The sequence below is a fragment of the Carcharhinus amblyrhynchos genome, chromosome 6 (assembly GCF_965287045.1).
Source record: "Carcharhinus amblyrhynchos chromosome 6, sCarAmb.v2.hapA, whole genome shotgun sequence".
NCBI classification, from domain to species: Eukaryota; Metazoa; Chordata; class Chondrichthyes; order Carcharhiniformes; family Carcharhinidae; genus Carcharhinus; species Carcharhinus amblyrhynchos.
Window position 1 is genome coordinate 92,725,168 of NC_137329.1, and position 21,647 is coordinate 92,746,814.

Genomic DNA, 21,647 nt, shown 5'->3' on the forward strand with positions numbered 1-21,647 from the left:
GGATGTAGATGATCAGCCATGATCTAATTGAATGACAGAACAGGTCAATGAACTGAATGGCCTACTCCAGCTCTTATGCTTTGCATTCATTGAAGAATGACATCTTCTGTCTTATAGGCCCAAAGCACTTTGTACTGCATCTGCTTGACAGGGATAAAATGGATGTCTAAGGGCCTGATTTTACCATTTTGATTCTAAGTGCTGAATCTGGGCGCAATTCAGATCTGACTTGGAAAATTGCTCTCAGGCACCTCCGTACGCACTTTGTCTGAATTGCGCATTGGCAGGGCTTATCGCACCTGAAACATTGCAGCAAGGATCAGAGCTTTGTGGAAAAAAATTTGAGAAACGTGCCCCTGTCACGTTGCTCCAGGGATGCAAAAAGTGGATAAAGTGGCCCGGGAGTAAAAAGTGGGAGCGATGGCCCCCATAGACATTCCCCAAACTGATCATAAATCTCTGGCAGTTTTGTCCCCCACCAATGGTCCATAGAATGGCAGCTGTCCCCCACTGTCCATGTCCCCCACCCCCGCCAAACACCAGAAATCCATCTGGCCTCCCCACCCTTTTCCTCCATGGGTAAGCAATCTCACAACACCAGGTTAAACCAAAGAACAATCTGCCCCTCCCCCCTCCACCCCCAAAAACCCACCATCACCACAGAGTGATTTGGTCTCCTCCCCCACCAAAGAATGATCGGGCCTCCCTTCTCCCCCTTCACCAGAGAATGATCTGACCCACCTCCCTCCCCCACCACAAAATTATCAGGCCTCCCCCCACCAGAGAACGATCGGGCCTCCTTTCCCCCTTCACCAGAGAATGATGTGGCCCGCCTCCCTCCCCCCACACTTCCCACCACCGATCTGTGTCGGAGAGCCATTGGAAGCTCTGAACTTTACCTCTTCGGAAGCTGGAGCGCCCAAAACAGACCTTTACCAAGCATGTCTGTTTCATGCGGAAGCTGGGCGTGTGATCGTAATGGTAAACGGGAAAATGCTGGTAAAGTTGGGCAGTCCATTACTTCAATTTAAATACATGCAAATGCATTTAAATTGTGGTTGCACCTGTTTTGGGCGCAGTTCGGATCATGGCCATTTTTGGGCCTTGGTAAAGTGGGCATCTGTGCGGATGCAGGTGCGGATCACGCTAATCGCCTCACGTATGACTTTACCAAGTTTTTGGACCTGAAAACAGGCGTGACACAATGGTAAAATCGGGCCCTAAGTGTCTAATACAGAAGGTGACATGCTGACCTGCAATGTGGTGCTGAAGCGTGTCACCTGTCACACTGGTAAATGTGCCAACAGGGAATATCTAACCTGTGCCTAAACAAGTGTTCAACCTTTTGTCTGTGCAAATATGGAATCTAATACCTGTTCGAAGCCAATATTAAATTGTGCAGTCCTGCATGCAGACTGCATCAGGCTGTCACTAAAACAGCAAGTCCTTCAAAAATAGTTAGCTGAATGTAGAGTTGTGGAGTAGGACTACTTAGTCTTCATGTCTGTATTATGTTTGATATCATAATTCTGTTGGTCTTTATTTGCTTATTAATTATCACATATATTTTTGTTCTGTATAAAATTACACAAATTAAGATAGCTACTCCTGCTAAGGGGGGGGGTTCAATTGTCATATTAAGGCAGAAATTATACCAATATTTTTCAGGAAAGAAGATTGCCCATACTTTGTAAATGAAGCTAATAATCTGTAAAATCAGGCAACACAAAAATGATTGAATGTTAATAATATGTTGCCCAATCCAAGACCCATACAAAAAATATATCCCACTGCGTTTGCAGGTCATATTTCAATTAATCTGATATGTGAAACCAGTCTTCCAGTGTTACCATAGCATTATATCTATAACACCTGGAGGGAATTACATGTTCGCTATTCAACCCTTTTTATGTGGCAATATGCTGGAAATTTGAAGTAAAATCATTACATTTTAGAAACCCTCAACATGTCAGGTAGCATTCGGGGTAAGAGTTGATTGTCTCCCCAAAGAGAACAGGGCAGGGCAGAGGTGGTTATGTTGTTTTTACATAAGTTCATTAAATATTAGATAGCACAACAACTGATTACACCTGGAGATAACTACGACAAGGACAGATGTAAGATACAATTGATTCTGATGATTGCCCAGACAACAAACAGATTTGGAGAAGTTCCAGAGGTACTCAGCAGTTAACGCTAAGATATTTCACAGCCCAAAAATATACAGCAGAAATCCTGATGCAGAAAACTATGCTTAGTTTTGCATCTGAACTTCAAGGCCATGTTTTGAACATTGATATTGCATGAAAAAGAACCTCCAAGCTTGAGTGATGTATGAAACCTATTCTAATATCCAGAATAGCTGGAATATGTGCCTTTTATATACTAATCCTTCGTTCCCTATGATTTTTAATAGTTTAAATAACAAACTTGACTTCAACTGTCATAATGAAGGCTGGCTCATACTGCAGCTATTGCAAGGCAAATTTCTCAAACGAAATTTCCATTTTAAACCATATTTTAGAACGACAACAACTACTTGTATTCATGAAACTCCATTAATATAATAAAACAATTTGGGGTGCTTCACAGGAACGTTATCATACAAAATTTGACACTGGGCCATATAAAAGGATATTAAGGCGGATGACCATAAGCTTGATACCAAATCAGGAAACTTCCTGGCTCACCACACCTGCCTCAGAAAAAAGGCCTCAATTGGGGTGTTTTTTGTTCCAAGGGGTAAATGCAGGATACATTCAGACCCGCCGAATCTAGAAGCAGAACATAGGCAGCCACTGGGACACAGTGTGCCGAGGTGGAATGATGCAAGAGGCTCATTTCATTTCTCTGGACTTCATCCCAGTTGTGTAATAAGATTTTAGAACCTCACCCCTCTATCTTCCCCCACCCCCCACCCCCACACCCATGGCCCTTTACACCATGCTAAGTCATGACACCCCCCCCCCCCCCACCCCCCACACACCATCTATAACCCCATACCTACTTGTGTGGCCCTTCTAACCATATCACCTCAGTACTCAGTATCCTAATGGCCAGCATTGGATATGAATAGATGTTTATAAAAGCAAATTACCGATGCTGGAGCAGATGCTGCAATCTGAAACAAAAACAGAAAATGCTGGAAAATCTCAGCAGGTCTGACAGCATTTGTGGAGCGTTTTCAAGTCTAGACTCTTTGTCAGAGCCAGAATAGATGTTTGTTTATTCTAATAGGAGATTAAGCAATTGAGATTTTAAACAAATGAATGGGAGTATTTTGAACTATGGAGTTTGTATAATGAAATCATTATTAGATTTTTAGAATTTTTTTCATCTCCACATGGCTTTTGAGGTCCATCCAGACTGGATGCTAGGTAAGTTGACATGAGTTGACATGGAGGTATAAGAGACCATGGATTGGGATACTTACAGCTTTTGGAAATCAGCCAAGCATTTATGATGAGCCCTTAGTGAAATGTTATTCTTCCTGACACAGCCTATTTTTTTTCTTTTTGTATCACAGTTATACAGACATCATTCACCTTCAAAAATCTTTAAATCTACTCCATAAAGTTGTGATTCCTGTGTTGTACGCTGAGCACATTACAGTTGCCAGAATGGGGTCTGTCTGAACTTGAACTGAGTTCAAATGACAGTGATGAGTTTGGGTTTCCCTCGTGTGAATCACACTGATCTCCTTTTTCCTACAAGTGAAATTAGGATCTGACGGAAATAGGGTGGAACTTCATGTAATTTTGAAATTTTCAGAGTCTTCATGACTCTGTGAAAATCAGGTTGTGCCCATGCTGGTCTTAGCAAGTGCAGAGTGGTTTAGTGAGGAAATTCCAGAGTTAAGGGCCAAGGCAGCTAACAATCTGCATAAATTATATAAAATGAAACACACATATGCTACAATATGATAGGAAAATGCAGTTCATTGGTTGCATGCAGTCAGGGCTTGATACATGGGACCTAATCATGCCTGAATCTCTAATCCCAATCACTAAAAAAAAAGTTTTGATAAGTAAGGCATATCCATGGCTGACGTATTTATAGATTTCAATTAGTTCTGTGGTGAATTTGCCAGCCTGCATTCTTATTCAGTTCATCTGACTGATAGGATAGACAAATTGCCATATTTTAGCTTCAACCATTACCAAGAACTTATATCCCAGTGACCCCATTGACAAAATATACTCTGCATCTAGCCATGAGCCTGTTTCTGCTTTCTGTTTACTACAGCATATGTCATAATTTTCAGCTGTTTTACTGACTCATTTTGAATCTAGTCTTATAATATAGTCTTTACTTGTATTAATATTGTACTTTAATTTTGTGGTAATTTACTAACCCTCTGGCACATCCTGGTTTAGAAATAATTACTTATGATATTTAGTAACAGAACTGTGTGGAAGTTTATTTTGACAAAAATGGAAATATCTGTATCCATTAGGAAATGATCAAAAACTACCAATGGTAATTTACACTTATACACCCAGATACATTGTAGCCAACTGTTAATGGATTAAAATTGTATTTTCTTAAACTCACAATGCCTCCGAGTGAGAGAGATGTTGTTTCCAGAATGCTCCATGATTTAGTAAATAGCTCTTTTTGTCCCTCAGGCTACTCCCATCTCGATGCTTGTTCATCTAGCCATGAAAAACACAGATGATTGAAATAGACTGAGTGTACAATGTTTACTCCCTCTATTTTTCCCTGGAACCAAACAATAGCACCATCACACAGAAGATCTCTTACAAAGATATTTCCAATTTTTTTTAGATCCTAACTCCATCGCTACACCTTAATCTAGTTAATAAGATAGTCCCTTTGTAGCCTCTGACTTGTTATTAGAAATGCTACATTAGCTGTCACATTGATATATAAAAACAACTTGTTAGAAGTGATTTCTTGGGATGATTATAGTTAAAGTTGTATTCAGCAATTCCTTTTGGCAATCACTTTATACCACTGCAGTGAGGAAGACAGGGCGTAAAACAATTTAAGCCATGATGTTTAGTTTTTGTGCATGTAGGATCCTCCGCCATTACAAATGCACTGTACACAAGAAAATGAATGCTTGAGGAGTGGAATGGGCCAGGAAAAAGTGTCTCCAAATATTTCTTATCTGCACTTGATTCACTCCAAATCATTATTTTCCAAGATTCAAAATATTGGAACCCTTATCTTGGTCAGTTTTTTTTTCTACCTACAATCCATAAAGGTTAGCAAATCTAAGCTTGTAATCAGTTAAATACAACTTCTTTCACTATTTTAACCCAGTAGCAGTGATGGACTTGTACTTTGTGGGGTCCCGCACTCACCTTCAATTCTCTTCCAGTGACGTAATGCTCTTTTCACTATGATGTCATGTCTCACCCAACCCGCCCACCCTCACCCCACAGAACGCGAAGGTGCAAGCCACCTCAATTTTACGACCCATCAGCCTAACCTCGGAACTCTCACTTACTGACCAAGTAAAATTTTGGGCCATATTACGTCAACATTATTGGTATAGTGCATCGAATTTGTAGTGGTTTCAGGTCACATTAGACATCTGTTGCAATTAATATTGCACTGGCAATTTTCTGTAACATCAAACAATCAGGCAACATGCTCTTGCTGAAAGGCTGTCCCTGATTTAAGAATTCAATTGGCCTCAAAACCATGAGTATAATTCAATGCTCTAATCCCAGAGGTAGCAGACTTCTTCCTGTTAACCCTTAGACTCTTCCTTGTTCATTTTCATTTGTGTTCCTCCATTTCATATTAATTCGATCACATCTATCTTACTGCCCAGTTGATCATTATTTCCCCTGGGTCATTATTTCATTAATGACCCAGTGGTCATTATTTCCTGTATATTATCCATGCATATCTGTTCAATCTGTTCTTTATTGCAGCTAGTTCTGGCTCGAGCATTCTCACGGTGCTTGACCTCACTCTGTGCTTTTGACATATTTCCAAACAATAAAAAACAGGTGGTGGATCTTCTATGTGATTTTTCTCGCACCTGGGGCTGTTTGATCATCTGGACGATTGCAGGCAAAGTAGGAAGGGAGGAAAATATCCTGTGTACAATTTTGATCATCCTATTATAGGAACAACATTGATAAATGAAAAGAGTGCAAAGAAGATTAATAAGGGTGTTGCCAGGATTAGTGGATTTGAATTATAGGGAGCGATCAGATTAGGGCTTTATTCCTTGGAATGTAGAAGAATGAGGGGAACTTATTGAGGTGTAGAAAATCATGAGGTGCATAGATAGGAAAAAGATACTGTGTGTTCATCCTAGGATAGGGGAATTGAAAACTAGGCGACATTGACGTGAGGTGAGAGGGGAAAGATTCAAAAGGGAACGGAGGGGCAACTTCTTCATGCAGAGAGTGTGCGTATATGGAATGAGCTGCCAGAGAAAGTGATTGGGACAGGTTCAATAGCAACATTTAAAAAGCATTAGGATAAATACATGGATGGGAAAGGAATAGAAGGATATGGGTCAATCGCAGGCAATTTGGGACTAGCTGGGAAGTCAGCATGGACTAGTTGGGCTGAAGGGACTGTTTCCGTGCTGTACTGCTTTGACTCTATGACCCCAATGGAACCCACTAAAATGTTATTGTTTAAATAAATGGATGTCAAATTTGTCCCCTAATGGATTCTTATATTCAGTGCAATAGATGACCCAATTGCTCCATGAGCGAGGACAGGAAAATCTGCTCCAGGAAAGGGAGGACTCAGTAGTACGGTACAGAATGTAAGACTTGGATCTTTGCCTGTGATTTGTTTCATACTGAGTTCTCAATCTGAGCAAATCACTTCCTCAGAAGAGCAAAGAAAAAGTATAAGTGAGTCAATCTGAGCTTCACTCCTGAGTGGCTGGTTACTGAGCAGTATTGGCAGAGATTCAGCATCATCTTACTGAGGAGAAAAAAATTGAAAAATTCGATTTAACGGAAATGAAAATTAACTACACATTTTCTACTGTCAAATGCATCCTTTTTAGTAAACCAGACTAAGATCTGGCAAAAGAACAAGCAAATACAGTGATAAAAATATGATGCAGTGTGCTCAGTAGAATGTTAGCAGTAAAAGAACAACTGTTAGCTTATGGAAGCTTGAAAAGACTGCTGGCTGAATTAGCCCATTTGTTCATACATGGCTGACTGTAGATCTAACAAAGATTCACTGGACCCAACTTTTGGTACCTCCATTTGTATGGCCAGTGGTGAAGTTAGCAGTTGAAATTTCCAGTTAGTACTGAATCCAATCCCATCTCCCACAGTTCTGAGACTTGTGCACAAAACTCAGCAGACATCACCATAAATACTGCTTAATTTCTGGATTGCTGATGCTCCCAGTAAGAAACTGAGGTGTGCTGTGAATCACTCCAGTTGATTTGTCTGCTACTGTTGAGACAGTGCTGAACAAATCTGAATGTGTTTTTATACTTATCTACCTGCCCCAATACAACACAATATTTCTGATTTTTTTGTACACCTCTTTGTATATTTGTACAATATATCCTGTGTTATTAAATTCCAAAAACCATATAATGTAAGTTAATTCCTATGCAAACTGGTGAGATGGTTAAAGTCGAAAAACAGAAGCTTAATTACTCTCTGCTGTTTGACAACACCAATTTATTGTGAACAATAAAGTGCACACCAGAATAACAAGGTAACATACAATACTGCTGGGAAGACATTGGTCAATAAACGTTATTAGCTGATGAGTGCATAATGCTGGAATGTCTGCTCTAAAAGAATGCAGTGTGCAGTAGAGCATTCAGGAGTGAATAACATTAACCTTGTGTAGTATTGCAAAGTAAGACACACTACCCAAACCAGAATTAAACACCACGCAGTGCCTCCAAACTCAAGTGGCAAGAGTATTGGTTTGCCACAATCTGAATGGTTTTGATTTTCCCAATTTTAATATTTGCTATCATAAAATCAATTTACTGAGTGATAAATAGTTTGGACATACTACCCCATCCTCCCCCACCCCCACAAGTCACGTTCTAGTTTTTTGCTTTCCAATATTTATTGTACAAAATAAACAAAGGTTATAGAGGTAGTGGGAAGTGCTGTATTTTGTTTTTTCAGAAAAATAGCCATTTTAGACAGTGAAGCTTCATGGGAGTTATTGATAGTTTTGATAGCCCAATAAGAACAAGAGCTGTTTGTAACACAAATTAGGGTTTCGCTCTGAAAACAAAGGGAGACACTGCCCCATTTATAGGGAAGATGACAAACTTAAATATTGACCTCTGCTAGAATAAATGGTATATAAGCATTGCATATAAAATAAAACTCAGACTATTAAGGTATATGTAGCTACAGTATTAGTCTACACTACTAACATATATTTCTGTTTTGAGTGTTGCAAGTTCCACATGCTGTTTATGTAAATGTTAATAAGAACCTTTTAATTTCTGATCTCCATATTGGGAACTTGAGTTGCCACCAAAACACTAGGCTGCAAAGTGATGGAATACAGGTCTGCAACATAACCCCCTGCCTCACTTTAACTTCTTATATTGGCATCACAGGGTTAAGCCCAAGTTGAAATCAGACTTTATTCAGAGGAGAATCACCCAGAAGTCAACCAGTTGCACAGCTCCTAACAGCTGAATTAACCACAGCAGGCTTCAACACCATGTCATCCAGGAACACTCGAGTAAAGGAGACAAAAAAAACTGTATAACAATAAAAATATAGTACTAAAAAAATCTGTATTTGTTGGTAATAGCTCTAACATTGATTGCAATCTTCGGTAATATGGAAAGAAATGTAGAAAGGTTGGAATGTTTTGTACTGTTTTTCATGTGGACAAAGTGAGACACTGGCCAGGATTTTCCACTCCTGTTGGGCAGGTTCAGTAATGAGAGTGAAAAATATCGTGAGAACTGCAAAGTCATGTTTTATGTTGGCGTAAATGTGTGGTGTGATTGACTCCTCCCTCCATCGGTGACAGGATGCATTTCCGGACATTCAATGTCAGAAATATTATAATAAATGAATTGACTGGAATCAACCCCCACTGTGAGAAAAACCATTCATAGTGGGGTGATGACATAATGGTATGGATCACAACTAGATCGCCAAAGGTGTGCATCTAGTGAGCAGACCTCCCAAGGGAGCTCAGATGAGTGCAATGCTCAGTGGAAGAAGGGTACTGCCCAGGCACTACCAAAGGGATTCTAAAATGAACTGGTTTGCAGCTTGTGTTCTGGAGCGGCCTTTAAAAATGGCATCCCAAATCTTGTACTTTTAAGTTGCTGTCAGGGTGGACGAATTGGAGGCTGATGATATATTGTGGAGCCAATGACTTGAACCTTTTTTAAAAAAAAGTGCTGCATTATATGATGGAGAAAGCTTCCATTGCCATTGGGAGCTTCAGTGCCGCTATTTCCTGTCAATACTAGGGAAAATCCCTACTACTGTGCTGCACAGAAACGTAATGGAGAATTTTACTGTCCTGCATGCTACAGGAATTGGAGTGGTTGAGGGGTGGACCATGGAAAGGTCCATTGATCTCGGGATTGATTTTCCAGTTTTGGAGCAAGCGAGTCTGGAAAGTCCCGCTAAGCATGTTCCTGGCTGGGCTTCTTTTGTCCTGTGTTTGTTGAAGTCAGAATGATGAATGTAAAGGTAAATACATATAGATGATTCTTTTTAACAATGGAAGCAAATGGGATAAGATTATGTCTTTTGGAATACAATGCACTATTAGCAAAATATTTGGCCACTGGTATCCTAAGAAGGGAATTAATGGAGCCAGATTTGGAATTCTAAACAATGTGAATGAATGAAAAAGGATTTAGTTCATTGGAATTACTTATTGTGGCAATGAACTTGAATAAGTTTATTTGTTGGAGCTCTGCTCACGTGAAACTGGCTGCAATTTAAGTTTATAGAAACAGAAAATTTCTATCTGTCAATCTGAACTTTGAACAAAGGAAAGTTCTTGATTGTTAACTTGATGATGAACTGGATAATATTGTGATGCTGAAACAGCATACAATATCTCTCAAGTTTTTGACAGGCTGCAGGTATTGCAATGCCAATTGAAGAAATGGTGTTACACCTGAGCATTGGAAGTTTCTTTTGTTGTAAATAGAAATTTTTACAGGAAACCTTTCACTCTATTCTTTCTTAATTAAAGCTTAATTGATGCAAATCTCTGTAGTATAGAAATAGTTGTTTCAATTCAAAAATACATCCTCATTTGCTTTTGATTATTTCCATTATAGGAAATGCTTCTGTCAGGGCTTTCTGCTCATATCAGATCATCTATTTCTCAAAAACCCAGGTAGGCTGTTGTAATATTTGGAATCAATAATATGATTAGACTAGGCAACCCAAAATAACCGTCAGAGGAAATAACCTTTTGAATGACCCACTGCTAAAATTTAATTTTTGTTACCTGTTACTGAAACTATGTTATAAAACGCAAATGTATTTCATGTCACAGTACACAAGCCTGGGAGCAGCAAAAAAGAATGAAAGTATTCCCAACACTAGTTAGAAACCTAAAGTGGAACAATCTTTTGGTGGTTTGAAAGAATGTTGGTAGGAAAGGAGAGACAGTTTATTTAACTATCCTCTCCTCATTTCCGCCAGCTTACACCTTTAAGTGAGACAAGCCAAAGATTACAGAGTCACAAAGGGGTCAGAAAAAGAAAGAGACCAGTAACCTCATGGTGTCACAATCTGTCATGTGAGCATTTTTGTTCAAAACACTAGACTCTGGTGTCCTTTTTCATTCTTTCTCTTCCTCTTCATCATTCTCTTCCTCCTCTTCCTCTTCTGGCTCAGTTATGAATGGTATTTGTGTTTCTGACTTCCCCAGAAGCAGTGCTCCCCTTTCCAAGTCAATCACACACTGTTGGTAAGAAACACAAATTTATTTTTAAATGGTAAGTGGCCAATATTGTGAAAACAACTGAATTGTTGAGTTGTTATTAGTAATGGCAAGAGGAAATTGCATTATTTGCCAACTTTAACATCATAAAATAACCCTCAGAGCTGAAAATGGACAACAAGCATTGGTAGGAGAACCATTCGTAAAGGCAAATGAAAGTTTGGTAAAAAGATTAATATTGTGGGGGCTTTTGAAGAAAAAAGATGAATGGTTTGTGGAGGCCATTCAATCAAGATTGGTGAAAGTTGATGCAAGAATTTTAGAATTGGCATGTGCTTTCTGGTCAACATTCTAAAGCACATTCCCAGTTTCCCATTACCTGGGTAAGCATGCAGTGTTAAGAAACAGAAACATGGCAGGAACAAAGATAAATATGAATTTAGTTTTCAGAGGGAGCTAGAAGGTTAGCAAGGATGGCAGTAGGAGAGCAGTATTAAGTATGGATAGGTTGCAGATGACAGGGGTTTAAACATGGTGATTATGTTGTTGGCTTAGCTCAGTTGGTAGGATTCTTGATTGTGGGTTCAAGTCTCAAAATTATTGAGAGAGTGTTGCAATGTTGAAAATTCTTTTTTTAGCATGAAATGCCAAATCATTGCCCTATCTGCCTGTCCAGGTAGACAAGAAAGATCTCATGGCATGATGAAAAGTAGTGTTTCCATTATACTAGCCAATAATGTTCTCTCAAACAACACCAGCAAAAAACACCACATTAACAGGTCATTCATTCATTGTTCATACTTCTGTGGCCGATGTGTTTCTCTAAATAACAGCAAAGATGCAGTAATTAATTATGAAATGCTTCGGGATATTCAGAGAATATAAAGCAGTATATATAGCATTATATGAAGAATGAGGAAAGGGCAAAGGTTTAGAGTGGCACTTTGAAAAGAAACTAGGAATATGCTTTAGAATGTTGACCGGAAAGCACATGCCAGTATTAATTCAGAGAAATGGAAATTAGAGTGCCAGTATTAGTTAGAGTGGAGGGGAAACAGCAGGAGGTGGGAGGGTGGTTAGGCAATGCCATGAAGTGGGAAATTGGAAGTAAAGTATCAGTTAATTGAGGCAGGACAAGTGTAAACAGCTTTGAATGATGGCAATCAAATCATTGCCCATTATAAATTTTTCATTATTATAATTTCCATTAACTTCAATATCAGCAAAATCAGCACAGAAGTATAACAGCAGCTGATTCAATACAAGTAATTTTATACTCGCATTCAGAGTCAAATGACTCTGACATTTTCTTAAGCTTTTACCGGTTTTCTAGGTTAGGATGTACGTGGCTGATTCTCCTTTCGAGTTTCAATGGAGCCACACCACAGAAGAGGATTATAGCCTGCCAATGGTTTAGAAAATTGGGGTGATCATCTATACTGAATACGATAGAGAAATTGAGATGGACAGATAAGGACAATATGCTAACATTGCATTGACAAAGGATGGGGGCGATTCTCCCAGTCTGTGGGACGGGTGACATTAGCAGGGGCTGTTTCGCGGGCTTCCCACTAAGCATCATTGCCTCTGCAAGTCTCCGGCACTAAGATTTTCAGTGTAATCAGCTCCATGCCAGAAATTGGATGGAGCTGATTTCAATATTGAAATTAACATTTGCATTTGACTAGCAGGTCCAGGACTTTAGTCTCCAGGCCTGCTAGCATCTCGCCCCACCGCCAGGAGTGGTTGACTCCAGTGGGATTTACTCCTGCTCCCCACTAATGGGGAACAGATGGCCTGACCCCATTGGAGGGAAGAGGGGCCATTGAGGTCACTTAGGAAGGTCAGGGGTAAGTGCGGTACCCCTTGGGCAATGCACTGCTCAAGGGTCAAACTGGCATTGCCCAAGGGGCAGCTTGCACTGCCCACCAGGTGTCAGGCAGTGCCAAGGGAGTGGAACCTATTGAGGGCATGGTATATTGGGGGCAATCGGTGGGGAGGGGAGTTGGAGGGACCTGCTGCCACTCTGCATTGGGATCGCTGGTAAAGGGAGGGAAGAGGGCAATCGGAGCTCACCATTTGGGTGTGGAGAGGTCGGGACTGTCAGAAGGGGTTCCGGGAGGTGTAACTGGTCAGGGGGGGATTTGGGAGGCCTGTGATTGAGGGGTGGAGGGATTGGAAGGCCAACAACGGTGGGGTTGTGGAGCTAGCCAGTAATCAGGTTGGCCAGCAATCGGGAGGCTGGCAATGGGAGGGCAACTGTACATGCGCTGATATCTGTGCTGACAGATTGCCACATGCACAGTAGCCCACTCAGCACTATGCTGCCAGCATCTCAGGCGGGAATAGACTCTGCCCACAGATTTCCAGAATGAATCCTGCTAGTCACTCTGTGATGCAGTGTCACACTTATTCTGGAAATCACGCTGAAAAACCCAGCAGCATTTACTCCCATTTTCCCACATGTTGGAGACTTAGAATTTTTTTGGGAGAATCCCGGCCAATATATTTGACTTTCACCAATTTCATTAATGCTGTGGGCTGAAAACAGAATGAAGAGATTTGAATGTGGTTTGAGATAGCCAGCACTTCAATAATAAAATTCATTCAGCGCATTTTGATGTGCTTCAGGTATCCTATGGGTGTGAGATATTGTCCCAGAAATGGATCATGTTGCATCCATTTTAAGCCAATAAAATAGGCACATTGAGGTTGAATGTCTACCCCTTTAAGTCTATGCCACACCAACTCTGGGTCTGATCGCTTCAATAGCAGACTGGAGCGATGGAAACAAAAAAGTTAGATAGATGGAGAGAAACGGAAAAAGCTTGAAAGTAAAAGAGAAACTGCTGCAAATAAAATTAGAGACATATTTCTTACTTTGAGAGACAGGAGTGTTTGAAGACCAAGGGAAAATTCACATGTCTCATTATCTACAAAAGAAATGCACAACAGTGTCATATTTCCCAAAAGTAGGACAAAACAAATTCAGACCATTTAGCAACGGCTTTCCAGGTTACAACTGAACAGTGAAGCACAAAAACATTGAGGTAAAACATTGTTCCACCTTTTAACCAGTAAAAATGGTCTTCAAATTCTTCAGCAATTGGCAGGAACATAAGCTTTGGAAGACCAGACGTTTGAAAGGTTTCTCATTACAGGTTGGAATTGTACAGAACTATATGGGAATTTGGTGTTAATTGGTGATGAAATGAGTTGGTATTGCAAAATTCAGGTACACTGAGTGCACATATTCTCCCAAAACCGCAGCTACAATGGATAAAATCTGAACATAATCTTCCCTTGAAGCAACCGTGTGTATTATCAACCAGTTACAGTTTGGCAGAGATGAAGGATTATCTCACCACCTATCTTACCTAGGCACCAGCACACGCCGTAAAAAGGCCACAGAGTTGTGAAAAGGGATGAATCTGGTAAAAACTCTCAGTTTTGCCATTTGATAAGTAAATTTGAAAATCGTTCATTTCAGAAGGGCTTGAATCAACCTTGCACATATATTTTCTGACTACTTACTCATCAGTCTATTTTACTTACAGTCCATGACATGGTGGCACAGTGGTTAGCACTGCTGTCTCATAGTGCCAGGGGCCTGGGTTTGATTCCCAGCCTGGTCACTGACTGTGCAGAGTCTGCATGTTCTCCATGGGTTTCCTCTGGATGCTCCAGTTTTGTCCCACAGTCGAAAGACATGCTCGTTAGATGCACTGGCCATGCTAAATTCTCCGTTAATGTACCCGAACAGGTGCCAGACTGTGGCAACTAGGGGACTCTCAGTGTAACTACATTGCAGTGTTAATGTAAGCCTACTTGTGACACTAATAAATAAACTTTAAAACTTTGGCTCTTTTCTATTAATTAAGGAGCCCTTGTGCATTAGTGTTTATATGCAAGCAATTGTGCTTGAGAATTCTTTCATAATTTTCTCCCTATTTATGGTAAATAATGAGACTGTGATTAGTTCTATTGACATCTGCAGCTTTTTAAATATCGGGTTGCAATCTTTTATTTCTAAGCATAGAAATGTCGTACTCCAACCAATTAACATTGTGTCTGTGAGGAATTCCACAAGGAAATTTCCCACTTTGTCTCTCACTAATACATCCACTTATTTCCAATGTGGTTTTGTGAAGGGGAGGTCTTGTCTCACTAACTTGATCGAGTTTTTCGAGGAAGTGATGAAAATGATTGATGAGAGTAGAGCACTGGATGTTGTCTATATGGACTTCACTAAGGCCTTTGAGAAGGTCCCTCATGGCAGACTGGTGCAGAAGGTGAAGTTGCATGGGATCAGAGGTGAGCTGGCAAGGTGGATACAAAACTGGCTCAATCAAAGAAGACAGAGGGTTGCAGTGGAAGGATGCATTTCTAAGTGGAGGACTGTGACAAGTGGTGTTCCTCAGGAATCAGTGCTGGGACCTTTGCTGCTTGGAATATATATAAATGATTTGGAGGAAAATGTAACTGGATTGATTATCAAATTTGCGGATGACACAAAGGTTGGTGGATTTGCAGTTAGTGATGAGGACCATCAGATGACACAGCAGGATATAGATCAGTTGGGCGGAGAGGTAGCAGATGGAGTTTAGTTAGGCACTTGGAATAGAGTGCTCAATTCTGGTTGCCACACTACCAGAAGAATGTGGAAGCTTTGGAGAGGGTACAGAAAAGATTTACCAGAATGTTGCCTGGTATGGAGGGCATCAGCTATGAGGAGAGGTTGGAGAAACTTGGTTTGTTCTCACTGGAACGACGGAGGTTGAGGGGCGACCTGATAGAAGTCTACAAGATCATGGGAGGCATGGACAGAGTAGGTAGTCAGAAACTTTTTCCCAGAGTGCAAATACTAGGTGGCATAGGTTTAAGGTGCGAGGGGCAAGGTTTAAAGGAGGTGTACACAGAGAGTGGTGGGTACCTGGAACTCATTGCTGAGAGAGATAGTGGAAGCGGATACGGTAGTGACTTTTAAGGAGCGTCTGGACAAATACATGAATAGGATGGGAATGGAGGGATATGGTCCCTGGAAGGGTAGGGGGCTTTAATTAAGTTGGGCAGCATGGTCGGTGCTGTTCCTGTGCTGTAATTTTCTTTATTCTTTGTTCTTTGATATTGTTTGCTCAAGTAGGCTTTTTAAAAAATATTTCCATTGCAGATATTTTGTTCATTTTCAATTAACGGTTTTGCTTCATGCATTATTTTTATTTTTGGCCAGTTCTCCATGTTTACATTTTTGTTGTTTTTGCCCTCAAAAGCTAGATGATGCTAGCACAACCCATTTCTGTCAGCCCTGCAGAATTGCATAGCATCAGTGTCATTTCCTTAAAGTATCAAACTGAGAAATGAATCAAACCAATTTTGACCTGACAAGAGATCATTTACAAAGACATGACTAAGAGTCAGTTGTCCCTTTTAAATATAAACTTCATTTCATATCATCAGACCTGGAGGTATTTACATTACATTCACCCACTCTCATCAAGATGAAGAATTTCACTTCAAAAAAGGCCTTAGGCCTGACTTAAAATATAAATATATACTTTAGCTCGGAACTAGTTTGGATCTCATTCTTTAACAACTGCAAAGATAAATATTATTGGAGGATGTTAAAATTACAGAAAGATGCTGTAACCAACACTTTCACATTTATTTCTCAAATTCTCATTTGAATTTAACTACACATCACCAACTTTCCTAAAACCTTTGGGATTAAAATGATCTCTAAACTTGAGTTACATTTGTGCGAATGTGAGGTGAGTTGTACCTGCCAATGCATTGCAGAGCCATTTCCACTGCTTTGGTCATGCATTTGCACATCTATTGGAGAGTCCACTGGCAAAATTAGAGTGCAGCCTTTAAAACACCAGTTCTGACTGACATTTGCAAAAGTAACCTGGATGAGTAGCAGTTAAGTCTGGGCTTAGGGAAAGTCTGAGTCTGTATGTTGCCACAGATATCATCTGCACAGATAAACCTGCGGGAGTAGGATAGGTATAGGTAACTGATGTATAGGTTGAACAACATTGTGGCTAAGACAGACCCCTTTCCCCGGGCGCTAGTCTTGTCATCCATGTGCACTTGATAATTTGATGAACAGACCAATGTGCTGGACTGTATTTTATGCAGCAGCAAGGTCCAGAAAATTGCCCCAGTTTTCCGATTTCTTATAAAGTAATTTTAAATTAAAAGTGGTTAATGCCAGGACCTTATCACATGCGCTTCTTCTTTGCTGAAAGTCTGCTTGGTCCACATTCAGGATGTTTCCCACTTCTGGCTTGATCTGTTGTAGATCATAGACATTCTACTACCTTGAAGTATACAGATACTAGGAATAATTGCTAGTTGTGTGGGTAATTTTAGGTCCTTGCCTGTTTTTTGGAGGCCAATGACACCAGGGTGTTGCCAGTCTTCCCTTGCAAATGACCCTTGTAAAGAATTGAGCCAACCAGGAGTGGCCAAAGTGTTTTAGGAACTCAAGGAGAATGTTGTCATAGGTAGTAATAATGCCTAATTTAGTGGCTTGTAGTACTTGTCAACTCCAGGACTGTGAAGGGTTCAGACCTGGAATTCTACTGCCAATGGAAGGATTTCCCTTTGCTCCAAATTTGTTTCTTCACTCATTATTCCAGCAATGTTGAAGACACCAATGGCAATGGTGGTTTTCCCTGTCATACAGTGCAGCATTAGAAGGACTGGGTACAACGACATATCACTGGCCAGGCAACCTCTGCTTTGCCTGCCCCACCAGCAACTTAGAAACACAAGCTCCATTTTTAAAGGTCCCTGTATGCCACCATGGATGCATTTTTCGATTGGGGAGATAATTCATAATCTTATGTTCATTTATTACAATGATGCTCCTGATGCTTAACATTGGGAAACACACCCCATCATTGACGGGGAAAGGGACAATCACATTATACGTTTATGTTGACATAAAATTTGATTTTGGAATTCTCGTGATATTTTCCGCTCCTGGTGCCAGACCTGGCCGATGCAACGGGAGCAGAAAATTTTGCCTAGAGGTAGATGAGAAAGGTAGTGAATGGGGAGGCTCAAAGGAGGAAAGCAATTAGAGAGTAGTGAGGAGTTTTAGGCATGAAATTCCAGAGCTTAGGGCCCAAACAGCTGCAGGGACAACCACCAATGGTAGAGCAAGTAAAATCAAAGGTGTCCACAAGGCTAGGATTAGAGGAGTGGAGATATGTTTGGAGAACTGTGGGGCTGGAGGGGATCATAAAACAGGGAGGGGTGAGATCATGGAGGAGATGACAAGAATGAGGATTTTAAAATCAAGATGTTGCTTAACCAGGGGGATGTCCATGAGTGCAAGCACAGGGCTGATGGGTAAAAGGAGATTTAGTGTGAGTTAGACCATGGGCTGCAGAATTTTGGGTGGTCTTAAGTTTATGAGAGATAGAATGAGGGAGACCAGCCAGGAATGCATTAGAATGGTCAAATCCAGGGATCTAGAGTTATACTCTGGAATCCCTTAACAGCTAACCTGAGTTTTCATTACTTAAGACAATAATTTGCTCCAACATAATTCAACTGGAAAATATAATCACTTGTTACCAGAACAGGTCACAAGCTTCTTCCCTCAACTGGAGTAAATAGGATTATTTCAAATTAAAAAATCTTCCACAGTTCATTGAAAAGATATAGTGAGGTTCTCACCTACTACCAGAGCCGAACACTCTACTTTTTCTTTTCCCAACATGATTTCTAATTTCTCCACCCGTTCTGGTGTGTTTGAATTACGTGTGAATCTGTTATCTCCACAGTCTTCACTTTCTGCTGTCAGCAATTCCTTTAAACTGAAGAAATTGGTCATAGGTCAAAATACATTAGTTTATGAATCACAAGAAATGATATCAAAAGAAATAACTACAGGATATGTTCCATCATATCTTCTTGTAGCCACATTCATTATACAGCCAATTTACATTTTACAGTGACAATCATGCCCCTATTAATGGGCTGTTAACGTTTGAACATCAGTTCCCAAACTGCACTAATGTATTTGAAATGCTGAGCCTCTTCCCCAGATTTTAAATCCTAAAAAATGCATAAATGTGGAATCATTAAATGTAAACAAATTTACTGCCGGTTGGACTTGTGAAATATGTGTTTTCAAAGAATTAATACAGCCAAGTTCATGCCAGCCAGATCATTTTTATAGCAAAGTCACAACAGAAAGAAAAAGACCATTTTGCAGCATCCTTTCAGCTGCAAAATGGGGACTAGGCCAAATTCATATATTGCCAATTTCAATGAAGCTGCAACACGTCCCAGTGATGTTGGGAATAAAGAATTTCCTAACTGCAATTAAATGATACAGGCCTAAGAGCCAAAATTGTCAGTTGTTGCACATCTCCAGAAACTAACCTCAGTGTCTCCAAATAGATATGATGTTTCTTGAGAATCCTTCTTTTCAGGCAGGTTCTATGTCCACACTTTCAAAGCCATGAGCAGCCTGCTATTCAGCCTTAACCCATTAACATCTACCTTTCACTCCATTGGCTCTTTCAAATTCTGTGATTCAGGCCTCCCACATCTTTGAAAACACTACTTAATTCTTCACTAATCTGTCACTATACCCTTATTTCACATGAGAAGAATGAGTTGCCTTGCCAAGTGATCCATTACCTGATTCTCATAGGATAGTCCGCACCATTTCCTCTGGCAAGAAGATGCAGCAAATTGGGTGAAGATTAGCATTTGAGGAATGTATGCCAAATTGTATGAATATGTTGAATAAGATGTGATGGCATCACCATATGAAATTGGAAGAATGGGTTGCGCATTGAAGTAAATTAATTTGGGGGAAATGAATAGTTAAATCAAATGTAGTATCATGTCATCTGGCAGGACGCCTCATCACCAGAACTGACAAACAAGCACCAAGATCTGGCTTGGCTGGTGGTGAGAAGGGCACTCCCCGTCAGATCCTTTATGCACGCTCGAGGTCTCAACAGCACTGCACGCTGCCCTCGAAGCGGCTGCGGGGCTGATGAGACGGTTGCACATCTCCTTGTGGAATGTGCCTTTGCAAAGAAGGTCTGGAGTGAGATGCAGTGGTATTTGTTGAGGTTTGTCCCGAGCAGCTTGGTGACGCAGGACTCTGTGCTCTACGGGCTGTTTCCGGGGACGCACACCGAGACAAATATCAACTGCTGCTGGAAGGTCATCAACTCGGTGAAGGATGCACTTTGGTCTGCCCGAAACTTGCTGATCTTCCAGCTGAAAGAACTGTCCTCGACCGAGTGTTGCAGACTGGCACATTCCAAGGTCCAGGACTACGTGCTGAGGGACGCGCTGAAGCTTGGGGCAGCCGCTGCAAAGGCACAATGGGGAAAGGCCACACTGTAAGGCCTTTTAACGGAGGCAGGCCAAGGGCCTGGAAACTGCAGAATACCCTCGACCTGTGTAATTGTGTGCCAATCTGAGCAATAACGGCACGCAGTAATTTATTGAGGCATGTATATAGTTTTAAGTATTGAAATGTAATGATTGTAATTTGTATAAATCTGTAAAAATGTTTTGATTCTGCGTTGTTTGCAATTCAAAGCCATGTAGATTTGCAATAGTTTATTTGAGATTTTTATGAATAAAGTATATTTTTGGGGAAAAAAAGTGTAGTATTGACATGCTGCATTTGTTAAAGTCATGAGGTTACACTTCAGCTTCTTTTGAAGCAATTTTTTAAAGCAGCATCTCGGCCTTTTGGCTAAGATGCAAATTAGGTCAAGCCTTGGAGGAGGAACTACACCTACTCCAATCAGCTTGGATCATGTAGATCAAGCCCAAGACAGGAGGTGAGAGCCCTGTCTTGTCAGCGTGGATTGGGAATGTCCCAACTTGTTGGGACTCTGAATTGGCTTTAATTTGACTTGATTGGATTGGAATAAAGTAAACAAAAAAAAATTTAGCTAGTGCCTATGCCATTGCCACTGCACCTCTGTCCCCCATCGTCCACTTTAGCCAGCGTGCATTGGGAGGGATTGTAGTCCAGCTGTTACTTTCAGATATCCAGAATGCCATAGGCCAAAAAGTGAGTAGTGGGCGTGGTACATTGTTTGTCATGGTTAGGTCATTGAACCTTTTGCAGCATTGGTCTGCAATCCTGTGGTAACACAAAACTTTTTGGCAGATTTACTGAGAAGGATGGTGAGATTCTGGGCCTAATTTTAACTCTTAAGTGGATGGGTTTTGAATAAGTTTAAATCTTTGGGTGGACTTTAACTTTAGGTACTGCAGTTCCTATAGTCTTGATTCACATTTGATCCTTACAGGGGCATGTCTGAATAGCTGCAGGCTACAAGAATCAATGGCTGTACTTACTGCACAGAGACAGCCTGAGCCCTACAAGTCTCCATGGCTCCTGTGCATTGGCTATGGCATTCAAAGCACTATGCTTGCATGGGCCACTTGAAAGACCAGTTACAGGCTGAAAAATTCAGAAACTTTTAAGGGTTATGAGTAAAGGTAACTTATAAAAGAAAATTAGCACAAAATATACAAAAGCATAGCAAAAGTCAATATAAGTGTACAAAAGGGAAGAGAGTAGCTAAAGAGAATGTTGGACCCTTGGAGGATGAAACTGGAGAATTAATAGTGGGGAACATAGAAACAGTAAATAAATCAGTATTTTGCCTCAGTTTTCATGGTGGAGGACACTAATACTGTCCCAATAATAACAGGTAATGCAGAGGTAATAGAAAGGAAGGCATTTGGAAAAAGTGCTGAACAACTAT

General features: G+C 40.6%; 1 protein-coding gene across 1 annotated transcript in view; it reads right to left on the bottom strand.

Moving 5' to 3' along the window:
- Positions 1-7,632: 7,632 nt before the first annotated feature.
- nrip2 (nuclear receptor interacting protein 2) overlaps positions 7,633-21,647 on the bottom strand; it is a 55,686-nt gene continuing 41,671 nt past the window's right edge. Inside the window, exons 4-6 of the mRNA XM_080190969.1 lie at positions 18,568-18,707; positions 13,756-13,808; positions 7,633-10,896 (exon numbers count right to left, since the gene is read on the bottom strand). Of these exons, the coding sequence (XP_080047095.1) occupies positions 10,774-10,896; positions 13,756-13,808; positions 18,568-18,707 (316 nt within the window). The 3' untranslated portion in view covers positions 7,633-10,773. The remainder of the gene's footprint in view (positions 10,897-13,755; positions 13,809-18,567; positions 18,708-21,647) is intronic.